Raw genomic sequence first — 14,315 nt, forward strand, 5'->3', positions numbered from 1 at the left:
TCCCCAACATCTGAGTGGACCCTAATTTCTTCTCCTGTTCCTTGGAGGGGATCGAGCTGGTTTCTGCTGTATGCTATTTTTGGAATTCCCCTTTTTATTGACGTTCTGTGTAGCAGTCCAAATTTTGCCCCTCTGTACATGAGGAAGCGATATATGCGAAACATGTCGAGCTTTATGTGAATGGATGGTGACAACCCCTGGATGAATACATGTATATTATGTATCACTAATCTTGTATAATGTGTACTATTACAGTAAAGGGTCACCACCGTAACCAACATAAGGGTGCAGGATGTTACTACATTTTTATTGTGATTTTAATGACTTTTGAATCGTGTATTAATAAAGTTTGTATTAAATTTCTATAGATTGGTGTTGTGCCTATAAAGTCACTGGATCGCGGTCCAACGTTTGTTTTTCCTTAATCATTAGTGGGGTCAAATCCACCGCTTGAGAAAATTTGAAGGAGCAAGATAGAAATCTATACATTCAAGGAACATTTCCAAAAGTCCATTTATTCTAAAAATGAAAAGCAAACAAAACCATGAACTACTTTAACGTCATTGGAATGTTCTGAGAATTTTCGTTCAAAATTTTACTAGTGCATACTCAGCTTTAGAGAATGCTCTAGTACAGTATCTACTTCATCCTAAAATATGGATTAAAGAGACACTGTCACTATAGTGTCAAAACTAAAATGAATCCAACCTGTAAAACAAGATACTATATACCTACTTTTCAAGCAGACCCCGGACTGGTCATAGGGCATAATGGGCATTTGCCCAGTGGGCCGGGGCCGCCCGCTCCATGGCCTGTTGATGATCAGTTATACAAAAAAGAGGTTTTGCCTGGATCAACCACCAGTAATAAAGTCATAAATTATTGACAGGATCAGATATTCATCCACATAAAACAATTATTGGATGCAGTTTGGGTTGCCTTGTAGAGCATACAAAACAACTAGGAGAAAGGGGTTCCCCCAAAGAAGGCAAGTTACCCAAACACAATCTGCAAAAACAATAAATTTATTGTACTACAAAACACCAATTGTTGATGATCAGGCCACACAGCGGGAGGTGAGTGGAGGCTGTGACCTGGACAGGGTTAACATCGGCCGCTGCTCGCCTACCGCTACGCAGCCATGACTGTGTCTTCTCCTGCGGAACTAGCGGCTGAATGGGCTGAGCTGTGTGTCTCTCTCACACACAGCTCAGCCTCAGAGCCGACGCTGACAGTTTCGCTCTCCGCTCCTATGGACGCCTCCTCCAGCCGTGGGCGCCCGCATGGTGGGGAATGGGGGGGGGGGGGGGGGGAGATCTGCGGGCCGCTGCCAGGATGTTTCCCCTGCTCATGTCAGCAGCACGGGAGAAGAGAACGCTTCTTGCCCGTTCTTCCTTCCCCGTTGGTCATAGCGGAAGGCCAATCAGAAAAAACCAGAGGGGCATCATGGGAAATGTAGTCCCGGAGATTGGTGGCCCAACTGTTCTCAGCAGGGAGCGGACTACAGTCCCCAGCATGCACTCTGCTGGGGGAAAAAGGGAAAACCCGGAAACAAGCTAAGGAGTGCTACAGGAGACATGGAAAAAGAAAGAGGACTGTGCTGGGGGAACTAATAGCCCCAAGCACCACCAGAGAGAATCACGCTGTACCCGCACCACCAGAGAGCCACGCTGTACCTGCACCACCAGAGAGAGCCACGCTGTACCCACGCTACGCTGTACCCACACCACCAGAGAGCCACAATAGGACTGGGACACTGTAATATAAAGGGGACTGCACTGTAAAGGGGCGATGTAATCATTGCAGTGCAGTTCCCTTTATATCACAGTGTTCCTGTACATTTGTACATTACAGTGTGGAAGACCGACACCAGCCACCCCCGCAAATGTCTACCAACACACCCCCCCCCCCCCCAGGAAAAGTTAGCTGCTCAGTCTAAAATGACCGGGACTGATTTTTGTCCCAGTCCGGGCCTGCTTTCATGTGACGTAGGTGTGTAAAATCTGCAGTGTTGCCGCTTTCCAGCCATTGCAGGTATCCGACACTGCTGGGTGTGTTGAATACCTGCTCCCCTGCCACACACTGTGGTTGCTTCCATTGGCATACATCTTATCGTGTAACAATAAAGCCACAGTGTTTGGCAGAAGGAGCAGGTTATCCTCACACATCAGAAGTGTCAGTTACTTGCAGCGGCCGGGGAACAGAAGTAGGTGCAGAGTTCTTGCGCATAGACTGCGAGAAAAGCAAGTATTGAACATCTTGTATTACAGGTAGGGTTTATTTTAGTTTTGAATTGATGTCGACATAAGCACTTTCAAGAATATTCTATAAACAGCACAAATAAGGTCAAGGATGTGCTGAGGGCAGTAATCCATAACAACCAAAATTTTGGTTTACAAGAAGCCCACTGCTATGGATTACTGCACTTTACGCATTATCATTGCTCTGCACTGCCTAGGTGCTTTTCTTTTTCAGCATTATATGACATATGGGAAGAATATCCCCAACTACCATTCTGAATTACCCTATCAAAGACCAAGAAAGAATTTACCGTATTTATCGGCGTATAACACGCACCGGCGTATAACACGCACCCCAATTTAGGAGGGAATTTTAAGGAAAAAAAAACTTTTAGGAGGGAAGTTGAAGGGAAAAAAACTTACATTTAAATGCCCATCATTGCAGCCTTCCCAGTGCAGCCATGTCAGTGCAGCCTTGCCCCAGTGCAGCCTTTCTTTCCCCTGTCCCTGCTTTGTGGGCTTCAAAATCGCAGACCGCGATTTGGAAATGGCGCCGCCGGCGCCGAAATACACAGAGCCGGTCCTTGGCTCTTTCCGGCGGCTCTCGTTCACTTTCGGTTCCACTCGTAGTCCCGAGCGGAGCTATCCGAGTAGGTTCGGATAGCTCCGCTCGGGACTACGAGTGGAGCCGAAAGTAAACAAGAGCCGCCGGAAAGAGCCGAGGACCGGCTCTGTGTATTTCGGCGCCGGCGGCGCCATTTTCAAATCGCGGTCGGCGATTTTGACATTTTGACAGCTCGGGATCGCGGGGGATCGGCGTATAACACGCACCTGCGACTTTCCCCTGATTTTAAGGGGAAAAAAGTGCGTGTTATACGCCGATAAATACGGTACTTCTGTAAAATAACCCTAAGCATCCCTATCCACTCCTGGGAAAGTTGTCTTCCTACTGCTTCTCACCTATGGTGTGTCTCTGCCCCTACAGTCTCTTTGAGAGCTCCCAACATCGGGAGTCTGGATTGAAGACCAATAGCCTAAGGAAGTCCACCTTCTGCAAAAATGTAATAAATGCACCGAAATTAGTAGTTAAAGTTGGCCATAGGTGGGAAGAGGTTTTTCGAACAAAATTCAAACGTGCAGGATGGAAAATTTTTCTCGAACAAATTTCCAACAGTGCATGTGGTTTTTAGTAAACTCCGTTCAACTTCATTTCAAAATCAAATGTGTAAAAGCAAATAACATTTTTAAAACATTCAAATGTTCTGAAAATTTTCAGTGGAGACAAGACATTCACACAGGTGCATAAACATAAGCTGCGTTGTGAACCATAACACAAAATCCAAAAATCTGTATCTGAGAATATACGTATGTATTCTGGGATTGAAAAAAAAAAAAAAAAAAAAAGAAATTTTTACACATTTAAAAAATTTGGATACAAAAGCAAGTATCATTTATGCAGTAACTTTTGTATCAGTAACATTTTTATGGTCGTGTGAGTGTAGCCTTAATGTGCTTTTATAGTAAAAATGTGCATTTATAAAATTTTTGCATTGAAGCCTGTAGGAGGCTTAAAACTGAGCGAGGAACAGCCAAACTCTGCTACTAAGGTGAGGTTGTGTAAGACAGTTTCATGTCACAGGTCATACACCAAGGCAAAACTGAGCACAGCAACAAGACAAAAAGGTAGTTATATTGCATCAGTAAGTTCTCTATAAGGGAGACTGGGGTTTCAAGATGTGCTGTTCAAGCTCTTTTGAAGAAGCACAAAGAAACCGTCAACGTTGAGGACCATAGATGCAGTGGTCGGCCACCAAGGAAGCTTAATACAGCAGACATCGAAGATGTCCAGCAGTGCTATTGGCACAGAACTGGCGGAAACTAGTGGGACCCAAATACACCCTTTTTACTATCTGGAGAAGTCTGGCCAAAAGTGTTTTTTCTGGAAGTATTGAGGTCAAAAAGCCATACCTCTGACATGGAAACAAGGCTAAGCGACTCAACAATGCATAAAAACATAGGAACTGGGTACAGGAAAAATAGCAGCAGCTGCTCTGGACTAATGAGTCAAAATTTTAATATTTGGCAGTAGCAGGAGGCAGTTTGTAATGCCGAAGGGCTGGAGAGCGGTACAATACTGAGCGTCTGCAGGCAACAGTAAAGCATGGTGGAGGTTCCTTGCAAGTTTGGGGCTGTATTTCTGCAAATTAAGTTGGAGATTTGGTCAGGATCCGTGGTGTCCTCAATGCTGAGAAATACAGTCAGATACTCATCCATCATGCCATACCACCAGAAAGGTGTGTGATTGGCCCCAAATATATTCTGCAGCAGGACGACGACCCCAGCCAATACTGCCAATGTCATTAAGAACGGTCTTCAGTGTAAAGAACAAGGAGTCTCGGAAGTGATGCTTTGGCCCCCACAGACTCCAGATCTCAACATCAAGTCTGTCTGGGATTACATGAAGATGCAAAAGGATTTGAGGCAGCCTACATCGACAGAAGATCTGTGGTCAGTTCTCTAAGATGTTTGGAACAACCTACCCACCAAGTTCCTGCAAGTATACCTAGAAGAATTAATGCTGTGTTCACGGCAAAGGGTGTTCATGTCATATATTGATTAGATTTGGATTTTTCTTCTGTTCATTTACTTTCCATTTTGTTAACTGATAAATATAAATTATTAACACTTCTATTTCTGAAAGCATTCTTCATTTACAGCATTTTTCACACCTGCCTACCTTTTTGTCAAGTAGTATATGCATATTCTGAAGCGAGAATTTTACCATATCTAGAATTTAGGAAAATGTGTTTTACAAAGACAAAGCAAAATAACTTTTTTTTTTTTATTTAGAGTTTTAAGTGCTACTGAGTAAATATTGACATTTGAATTTAGTCAACTAGAAAAATAAAACCGCTGAAAAGCACAGAAAACCAGAGAGCTGTATTTAAAGGAATCATGACCAGGGCAAGTATTACATGGTATATTTACATGTGAAAATTGTTGCTATCAGTGATAATTGAATAACCTCAGAATTATACAAAAATCACCAAAAAAACACATTTTGCCCAAAGATCAACTTTGCACCTTCAAAGCAAAGGCACCCATCAGGTAAATGCAATCTTCAACAAGTGGTGTTTGAACCAATAATAATGTGTTGGTTTATAGACTTTATTTAAGCAGCAAACACAAATAGTTTATTGCTGTTATTAACAAGTTACAACTGAATGCCATGTCTGAATTTAAAGTCCACAATAAAGCAACAGTACTTAGTGGGCTTTGTATGGAATAGACTGACTGGCAACATCAGGCTGTAAAGTAGTTGAAACAAGTTTCAGAGCACCGACGAGATCTATACTTGGGCAAGCCTTTCCACTGTCCTTCTGTACTCAGTTACCAGCTCCTGATAGCTCTCCTCAAGCTGTTCATGCTGTGTTTTTAGATCTATTTGGTTCATCTGGTTTGTAAGCTCCTCTGGTTTTAAGCATCTCCTCATCTTAGCCATTTCTCGCTGATTTTTCTGTTAAAACACAAACAGATTATAAAGCACTGCAAAATATAGGAACAGATTTTGGAATTTAGTGCAGCTGATTTAGATGTGGATGGTGATATTTTTGCAACACAGGAAGTAGTAATAAAAAAAAGCTCACAGACCCAATGCAGATAACAAAAAGGTGCTCCACACCAGAGCGATCACCAACATCCATGTGGTTTGTATAGGACATCCACAGGCATTGCAATGACAGTCCCCACCATCAGGCAGCCCCCCTCCAACGTGCTTCACCCAATGGGGCTTAGTCATGGAGATGAGGAGGCTTCTTTCAAAAATATTACAAGCAGCACCTAAACACATCTCAAAGCACAGTCAATACTCCTAAAAGAGTACGGAATGTGTTGGCAGTATTAACAGTCTTCATGGTATACTGCCCAATACAATTCAAACATAAAACCTAATTTTTATTAAACCTCAATTTAAAACTATTAATGTCTGAAAGGCTATTTGCATCATATACTAAAGATTTTTTCCACATGTTACAGTTTGGAATAAAATGAGATAAGACATATCACTCAGAGATATGTACCCTTTGTATATGGTGATAAGGACTTGAGAAAAAAGTTATTGCCACATGTCGAGTTTGTGGCAAGACGAGCACCTACTATAGGTAATATGTTATTTCCGATTATATGCATCTCCAGGACTAGTGTTGGTACCTGGTTGAGTACTACAGTTATGTACAGATGTGGACATTCTCAATGCCTGTGGATGTGCTATACAAGAAACATGGAAGTGTGTGATCCCTCTGCTGTTTTTTTTCCACAGGAAAAGTAGTAGTTCACACGGTTCACCTAACTTATGCAGGCCATAGATTATGCAGTTTTCTTTCCTGTAACCATGAGTTGCAGGAAAGAAAATTTCTCCTGTGGAGCTATTGTGTTCTCCCAGCAGAGGGGGCACAGGGATTCGGGCCTGCTGGGAGAACACACCGATTACTGCTAGCAGCTATAGCTGCTGGCAAGAACAGCTTGCTAAAAATCCGACATGCTGGCTGTACCCAAGTTGATAGATGGATCGACTTGGGTACAATCAGCGTGCCCATAGATGGATCGAATCTCAGCCGGTCATCTATAGCCAGCTTAAACCTGGCCATAGATGGGTAGAATTTCAAATGACAATTCTTAGGAAAAGAATATTCCAAGAACGTTTGTTAATTTTTCTAATCATTAGTGGGGTCAAATCATTGTTTGTTTTCAATTACAGTGACGAGAAAATTTGAAGGAGCAGGATGGAAAATTTTTAGAAGAAACAAATTACTAAATGTGTGGTTTTATGGTAAAATGCATTCTAATCAAAATCAAACGTTAAAAGCAAACAAAATCTTTAAAACATTCAAATGTTCTGAGAATTTTTATACACATTTTCCTGAGACTTTTCCTAAATTCTATCAATCTATGACCAGCTTAAACTGAAGCAACATTCCATTTTGTTGTCAGTGATAAAAAGATTACAGCTGGTTTGAATACATTTTAAACAATATTAAACTACAAAATGGCTTATGTAACTGGTGTTTTTTTTTTTCTACGAATGTGGAGATTTACAAATACAAAATATGGTTAATAGTGTTCCTTTAACAATAAGGGGTGAAGGGTGTATAAGCAACTATTGACTGGAAAGATTCCAAACAATAGCACTAGGCAGTAAATGTGTATAGCATAGAACATATGCTCTGTGATAACAGCTATTGATTTTAATATATGTGATCCCCAGAAATATATGTATGAATAGAAGGTGTATATGTAAGCTACCATGCTAATACTCATGGAGAGAAAGTTCACATTGGGATTCCATCAAAGCCGCTATGATAGAGATTGCAAAACACATCCATACCTTATATGGGCCAACAAGTCTCTTTTTGATTTCTAGTCTGTAAGCCCTGGATTTTTCAGGATCACTCATGTCTGTTGCACGAAGCCGAAGAATTTCATAAACACGTCTTGCATGTTGCTAGTGATTAAAATTGGCAAACAATACAACAGAACAATGTTACAATGTTTCCTCTATTTACAGCAGCATTAAAAAAATGACCTTTTAGCAAAAATAGAAACTTTACAGAAATCAACAAAAACAGTTTTAAGGATCCTGGAAATAATTTAGTAATGTGTTTCTAGAACTGTAAATGTGCTTCTAGTCATACTTGTTGTCACTGTAGGTGATACGCAGCAAAGCTGTGTTTATGTGAATGCTAAAATCCTAAAGCTATGGCACTCGACCCTCCTACCCTAAAGATACTTCGTTCACACACCGTGGTTGCTTTACTACAGGAGTAGAGGCTGTTCAGTGTGTGTGTTCACCGTGCAAAGTGAATGACAGTAAATAAAAGTAGAAAAAACTCAGTTTGTGTACACTCTGAATGGCAAATCATTATTATATTCTATGATTTTCCTAGCACATGATTGGCTGATTGATGTGAATATAGCTTCATCTAATTTACCATACACCATGAACATTCACTTTGCAAAAGTAAACAGTCTCTACTCCTTAAACCCTTTCATGACTAAGCCTATTTTTGACATTTGGTGTTTACAAGTTAAAATCCGTATATTTTGCTAGAAAAGTACTTAGAACCCCCAAACATTATATATATATTTCTTAGCAGAGAATCTAGAGAATAAAATGGAAATTGTTGCAATATTTTATGTCACACGGTATTTATGCAGCGGTGTTTTAAACGCAACTTTTTGGAAAAAGGCACACTTTAATGAATTTTAAAAAAACAAAACAGTAAAGTTAGCCCAATTTTTTTGTTTATTGTGAAAGATGATGTTACGCCGAATAAATAGATACCAAACATGTCACGCATTATAATTGCACGCACTCGTGGAATGGCGACAAACTACGGTACCTACGCGCGCATCGGGGAAATACTGTGTTGGCCGTGTCCCTTGGACACAGCCAATCACAGATCATGCTAAATGGCCAATCACAGTGGCCATTTAGCACTCGATCGCAGTGTCCAATGAGAGATGATCTCAAATGTAAACATATGAGATCATCTCTCATTGCCGGTGTCTTGCCGAGAAAGTTACGCCGGCGGATAAGGACCCCCCTGTACTGCGCAGGCGCAGCACTTGCGCAGTACGAACGACTAGCAGCGGCCGAAAATAGCCGAAGCTGAAAAACTTCAATCAGCTGTACACGGCGCCTGCGCCCTGGGTCCAGGTTGAAGCCCCACCATCCAAGTGGACCTAGAGGGAGAATAAAAAAGTGCAGAGTGAAGCGAGGCCGTGGCCGAAGCGTGGCGAGCCCGCGAGGGGCCCTATTACAGGCGCCGTGTACAGCCGATTTCTATTCAGCTTCGGCTATTTCCGCCGGCTCCTACTGTGCAAGCGCTGCGCCTGCGCAGTAGAGGGGGGTCCTCATCCGCCGAGGGGAACTTTCTCGGCAGAACAGCGGCTCTCTCTCCTCACACAGAGACCGCATGTGAGGAGAGAGAGGATCTGTGCTGCCGCGTGAGTGCCAACCTTAATGTAAAAAAAAAAAAAATTAACCAGTGAAAACACACATCAGAGCCCAACAGTGCCAAATCAGTGCCATTGTTGCCACAGTGCTCATCACTGTTAGTGCCACCTGTCATCAGTGCCATCTGCCACATCAGTGCCACCTGTCAGTGTCACATGTCACCAGTGCCATCTGCCAGTGTCACGTGTCATCAGTGCCACGTATCAGTGCCATCTGTCACCAGTGCAATCTGCCAGTGTCACGTGTCATCAGTGCCACATATCAGTGCCAAGAATGTCACAAAGATTATTTTCAGCCGAGGAGGCATACAATATTCTTGCGGCCGACGAGAGCAATGGGGAGCTCTCCGCTTCGGATTCCTCATATTCACATTCTGAGTCTGAGGTGGACTACGAGCCTGTCCTAAGTAGTGGAACACTGACAGCCTCAGAGGAGGATGAGAGAGTCCGCCCACCAGATGAAGGCGTACTGGTGAGGAGGCAGTGCCATCCACCAGCAGTGCCATCCACCAGCACTGCAATGCCATCCACCAGCACCGCAGTACCTCGGCAAAGGCCACGTACCAGTGGGGTGTCACCTCAGTCTCAAAGGGTTAGGTCCCATGCCAGCCTTCCCTATTCCCTTCAGAACCCCTTATGGCTTTCTCCTAATTCAGGAGAAGCTATCATTCCCCCTTTCATTGCCCAGCCAGGAGTCCAGGTGGACACAGAAAATTTTTCACCAACAGATTTTTTCAACCTTATTTTTACTGAGGACATGCTTGCATCAATTGTGGCCCAGTGCAACCTATATGCCCAACAATTCATAGCAAGTAACCCAACGTCCTATTATGCCCGTCCCTACGAGTGGAGAGCCCTAATAGTGGAGGAGTTTAAAAGTTTTTTGGGCCTCACATTCTGTATGGGACTAACCAAAAAAAATGTATTACGTTCCTATTGGTCTACCCTCCCCATCCATCACATGCCGATCTTTTCCTCAGTAATGCCCAGGACCAGATATCTCATGATTATGAGATTCCTACACTACAATGATAATACCCAGTGCCCTCCCCGAAATGACACAAATTTTGACAAGCTTTATAAAATTTGGCCACTACTAAAATATTTTTCTAATATCTTCTCCCAGTTGTTTACCCCAGACCAACACATGTGCGTGGATGAGTCCCTTGTCAAATTTACTGGCAGGCTGGGCATAAAACAATTTATTCCCACCAAAAGGGCCCCCTATGGGGTGAAGATGTATAAATTGTGCGACCGAGCTACAGGGTATACATATGCCTTCATGGTATAGGGGAAGGACACCCCAGCTGCATCCCCCTAATTGCCCAGACTACATAGGAACCAGCGGGAAAGTTGTTTGGGAACATAAAACCCACTACTGGAGAAAGGCTACCATTTGTATGTGGACAATTTTTACACTAGTTTGCCCCTGTTCCGCAACCTTCACAGAAAGAACACTCCAGTATGTGGCACCGTAAGGAAGAACCGGAAGGGCTTTCCTCAAAACATAGTCAACAAGAAGCTAAGAAGAGGGCAGACGGCGAGTTTACAGAACGAGGAAATTCTGGCTGTGAAGTGGAGGGACAGAAAGGATGTCTAGTGCTTTCATTAATCCACAATAATACCGTCGTGGAGGTCACCAGGAGGAATGGCCGAATCCAAAAGCCAACATGTATCCACGAATACAACATGTTCATGGGGGGTGTCGACTTCAACGACCAAATGCTCAAACCCTACCTTGCCACAAGACAAACATACCAGTGGTATAAAAAAGTTTCAATTTGTTTAATTTGGCCATATACAACAGCTTACGTTATTTATCACAAATCCACTGCAAGCCCCAAATCCTTCCTTGGCTACCAGGAGGAAATCACCACTGCCCTTGTATTCCCGAATGGCCCACCAAAAACCATTCGATCCTATGTGATTAGCAGACTCTCCGATGCCACTTTCCCGAAAAAAATCCCTCCCAGACCAACAGGCCAAAAACGGAAGAAAAAATGCCGTGTGAGCACCAAAGGAGTGAGAAGAGACACCACTTTTTATTGTCCCCAATGTCCTTCCCAACCAGGGCTCTGCATAGTTGACTGTTTCCGCTGTTACCATACTTCACTAAATTATTAGTGAAGTATGGTAAACATAACCCTCACTTCCTGCCATTTACCTTCACACCCCTTATGCCTCTACTTGCTCTGGAACTGACCCTGGCTTGTTATTCAACCATGCTTCTGCCTACCGATTCTGTTCATACCTCTGCCTGATCTGGAACTGACCCTAGACTGTTTGACCATGCTTTTTGCCTGCCTCTTGGACTGATCTTGTACCCTGCCACTGGACTAGTGGGATTCATAACACAGGGGTCTCACATATGTGAGGGGCTATAGAAATGTTTTCCTGGATGAAGAAAACATTTTTTTTGTTTTCTCATTCCTAGATTAGGGTCTGGAGACTCTAGGCTTCAAAGAGATTTGGGTGGGATAAGCCTCTACCCCTGTCCCCATTCTATACTGAACAAGGTCCTACTTCTGCCTGCTGCCTGTAGGACCTATGCCATCATGCCTCTGCCTGTCGCATGAACTGACCACACCACAAGGATGGATCACATTCCATCCTACTACCAGGATCAATATTTTGGCACTGCTGACCCTGGACTTTATATGGACAGTATCCCTGCCTGCTGCCTGTACTGACTATGGACAGTGTTCCTGCCTGCTGCCTGGACCAGTGCTATCCTCCTGTGGACAACTGTGCTACTAAAACCACAGGTAATTTTTTTTTACCTTTTGCTCAGCAGACTGTATTTTGGGGTTTTAATTCTTGGTTTGTGCATGCTATGTGTCCCTAGAATACCGGACGGTGTTCCTTGTATGTGGCCAGGCTGTGTAAAAGTCTCACACATGTGGTATCGCCATACTCAGGGGAAGTAGCAGAATGTATTTTGGGGTGTAATTTTTGCTATGTGTTGAAAATATCTTATAAATTGACAACTTTGTGTAAAAAAAAATGTGTTTTATTTTTTTCCCACATTTTCCAAAAACTTTTGGAAAAAAATGAACCGTTCAAAAGACTCATTATGCCTCATAGATTATATGTTGGGGTGTTAGCTTTCCAAAATGGGGTCATTTTGTGGGCGTTTCCATTGTCCTGGTGCTCCAGGGCTTTCAAAAGTGTAATAGGTAGTCAACAAGGTAGATGTGTCATTTATGCTTCTAGAAACCTGATGGTGCTCCCTGCATGTTGGGGCTCTCTATGTGTCTCTAGGCAGTGAAAAAGTCCCACACATGTGGTATTTGCCATACTTAGGAGGAGTAGCAGAATATATTTGTGGTATACACATGCCATGTGAGAGAAATAACCTATTACAATGACAATTTTGTGGGGGAACAAAAAAAAATCATTTTGCAAAAAATTGTAGGAAAAAAATGACATAAAAAACCTCACCATCTTACGAAGTACCTTGGAATGTCTACTTTCAAAAAAGGGGTCATTTGGGGGGTATTTGTACTTTCCTGGCTTGTTTGGGTCAGAAGAAATGAGATAGGCCACCACATCAGGTGTGATCAATTTTTTATGATTTGCACCACAACTTGTAGACTCTAACTTTCATACAGACCAAATAATATCCACTAATTTGGGTTATTTTTACCAAAGATATGTAGCAGTATAAATTGTGGCCAAAAGTTTTGAAGAAAAATTAATACATTTGCAAAATTGTATCACAGAAACTAAGAAAAATGCTTTTGTTTTCAAAATTTTCGGTCTTTTTTCATTTATAGTGCAAAAAATAAGAAAACCCAGAGGTGATCAAATACCAGCAAAAGAAAGCTCTATTTGTATGGAAAAATAGGATTTTTTTAAAACAGCTTACCTGTAAAATCCTTTCTTTCGATGGATATCACGGGACACAGAGCCACAGTAATTACTGATGGGTTATATAAGTATCACTGGTGATTGGACACTGGCACACCCTATCAGAAAGTTCAACCCCCTATATAACCCCTCCCCTTGCAGGGATACCTCAGTTTTGTAGCCAAGCAATATAGTGTATTAGAAGAGGGGCGGGACCTCTGTGTCCCGTGATGTCCATCGAAAGAAAAGGATTTTACAGGTAAGCTGTTTTAAAAAATCCTATTTTCTTTCTCGAACATCACGGGACACAAAGCCACAGTAATTACAAGGCTATCTGGGGGGGGGGACCACGAACAAGTAGGGTGCAATCAGACCTGAGGACCCTGTACCGCTGCCTGCAGCACACTACGCCCAAAGGCGATATCCTCATGCCTTCTCACATCCACCTGATAGAATCTGGTGAATGTATGGACTGAAGACCAGGTTGCGGCTTTGCAGATCTGAGCCATAGAGGCCCGGTGATGCACTGCTCAAGAAGCACCAATAGCCCTTGTGGAATGTGCCCTGATCTGAAATGGAGGAATCTTCTGTTTCAAACCGTAAGCCTGAATAATCATCTGAATCCATTTAGAAATGGTTGCTTTTGACGCTGCCTGTCCTCTATTGGGACCCTCTGGCAGCACGAACAAAACATCCGTCTTGCGAATCTGAGCAGTTGCCTTGAGATAGGCCTTGACTGCTCTTACTACATCCAATGAATGTAGTGATCTCTCTTCCGGAGAACAGGGATCTGGAAAAAAAGAAGGCAGAACAATGTCTTGGCTTAAATGAAAATCAGAAACCACCTTTGGTAAAAAACTAGGATGAGGGCGCAGTACCACTCTATCCAGCTTCATCTCTAAACCCAATTGTAGAAAATCAAGAATTCTACCTATCACATATTTTCTGGGATGCCAACCCCTGGATTCACACCAGGATACATAAGCTTTCCAGACTCTATGATAAATCATTCTGGAAGCTGGCTTCCTTGCATTGATCAAGGTAGATATCACAGAACCTGAAAGCCCACGACTCTTCAGAACGTGGGTCTCAATAACCAAACCGTCAAATTTAGCGTTTGTAAGGCAGGATGGAACACTGGACCTTGAGGTAACAGGTCTGGGCGTACCGCTAGTGTCTACGGGGAACCCACCGTCATCCTTACTATTTCCG

At 42.8% G+C, this 14,315-nt stretch overlaps 1 protein-coding gene across 2 annotated transcripts in view; it reads right to left on the bottom strand.

Annotated features, from left to right (window-relative positions):
• Nucleotides 1-5,068: 5,068 nt before the first annotated feature.
• The window catches only part of HAT1 (histone acetyltransferase 1), a 118,126-nt gene continuing 108,879 nt past the window's right edge, over nt 5,069-14,315 (bottom strand). For both annotated transcript variants that reach the window (XM_073633894.1, XM_073633895.1), the window contains 2 exons: nt 7,624-7,740; nt 5,069-5,757 (listed from right to left, as the gene is read on the bottom strand). In XM_073633894.1, the coding sequence (XP_073489995.1) occupies nt 5,590-5,757; nt 7,624-7,740 (285 nt within the window). In that variant the 3' untranslated portion in view covers nt 5,069-5,589. The remainder of the gene's footprint in view (nt 5,758-7,623; nt 7,741-14,315) is intronic.

Source organism: Aquarana catesbeiana, linkage group LG06 (assembly GCF_042186555.1).
Source record: "Aquarana catesbeiana isolate 2022-GZ linkage group LG06, ASM4218655v1, whole genome shotgun sequence".
Classification (NCBI taxonomy): Eukaryota; Metazoa; Chordata; class Amphibia; order Anura; family Ranidae; genus Aquarana; species Aquarana catesbeiana.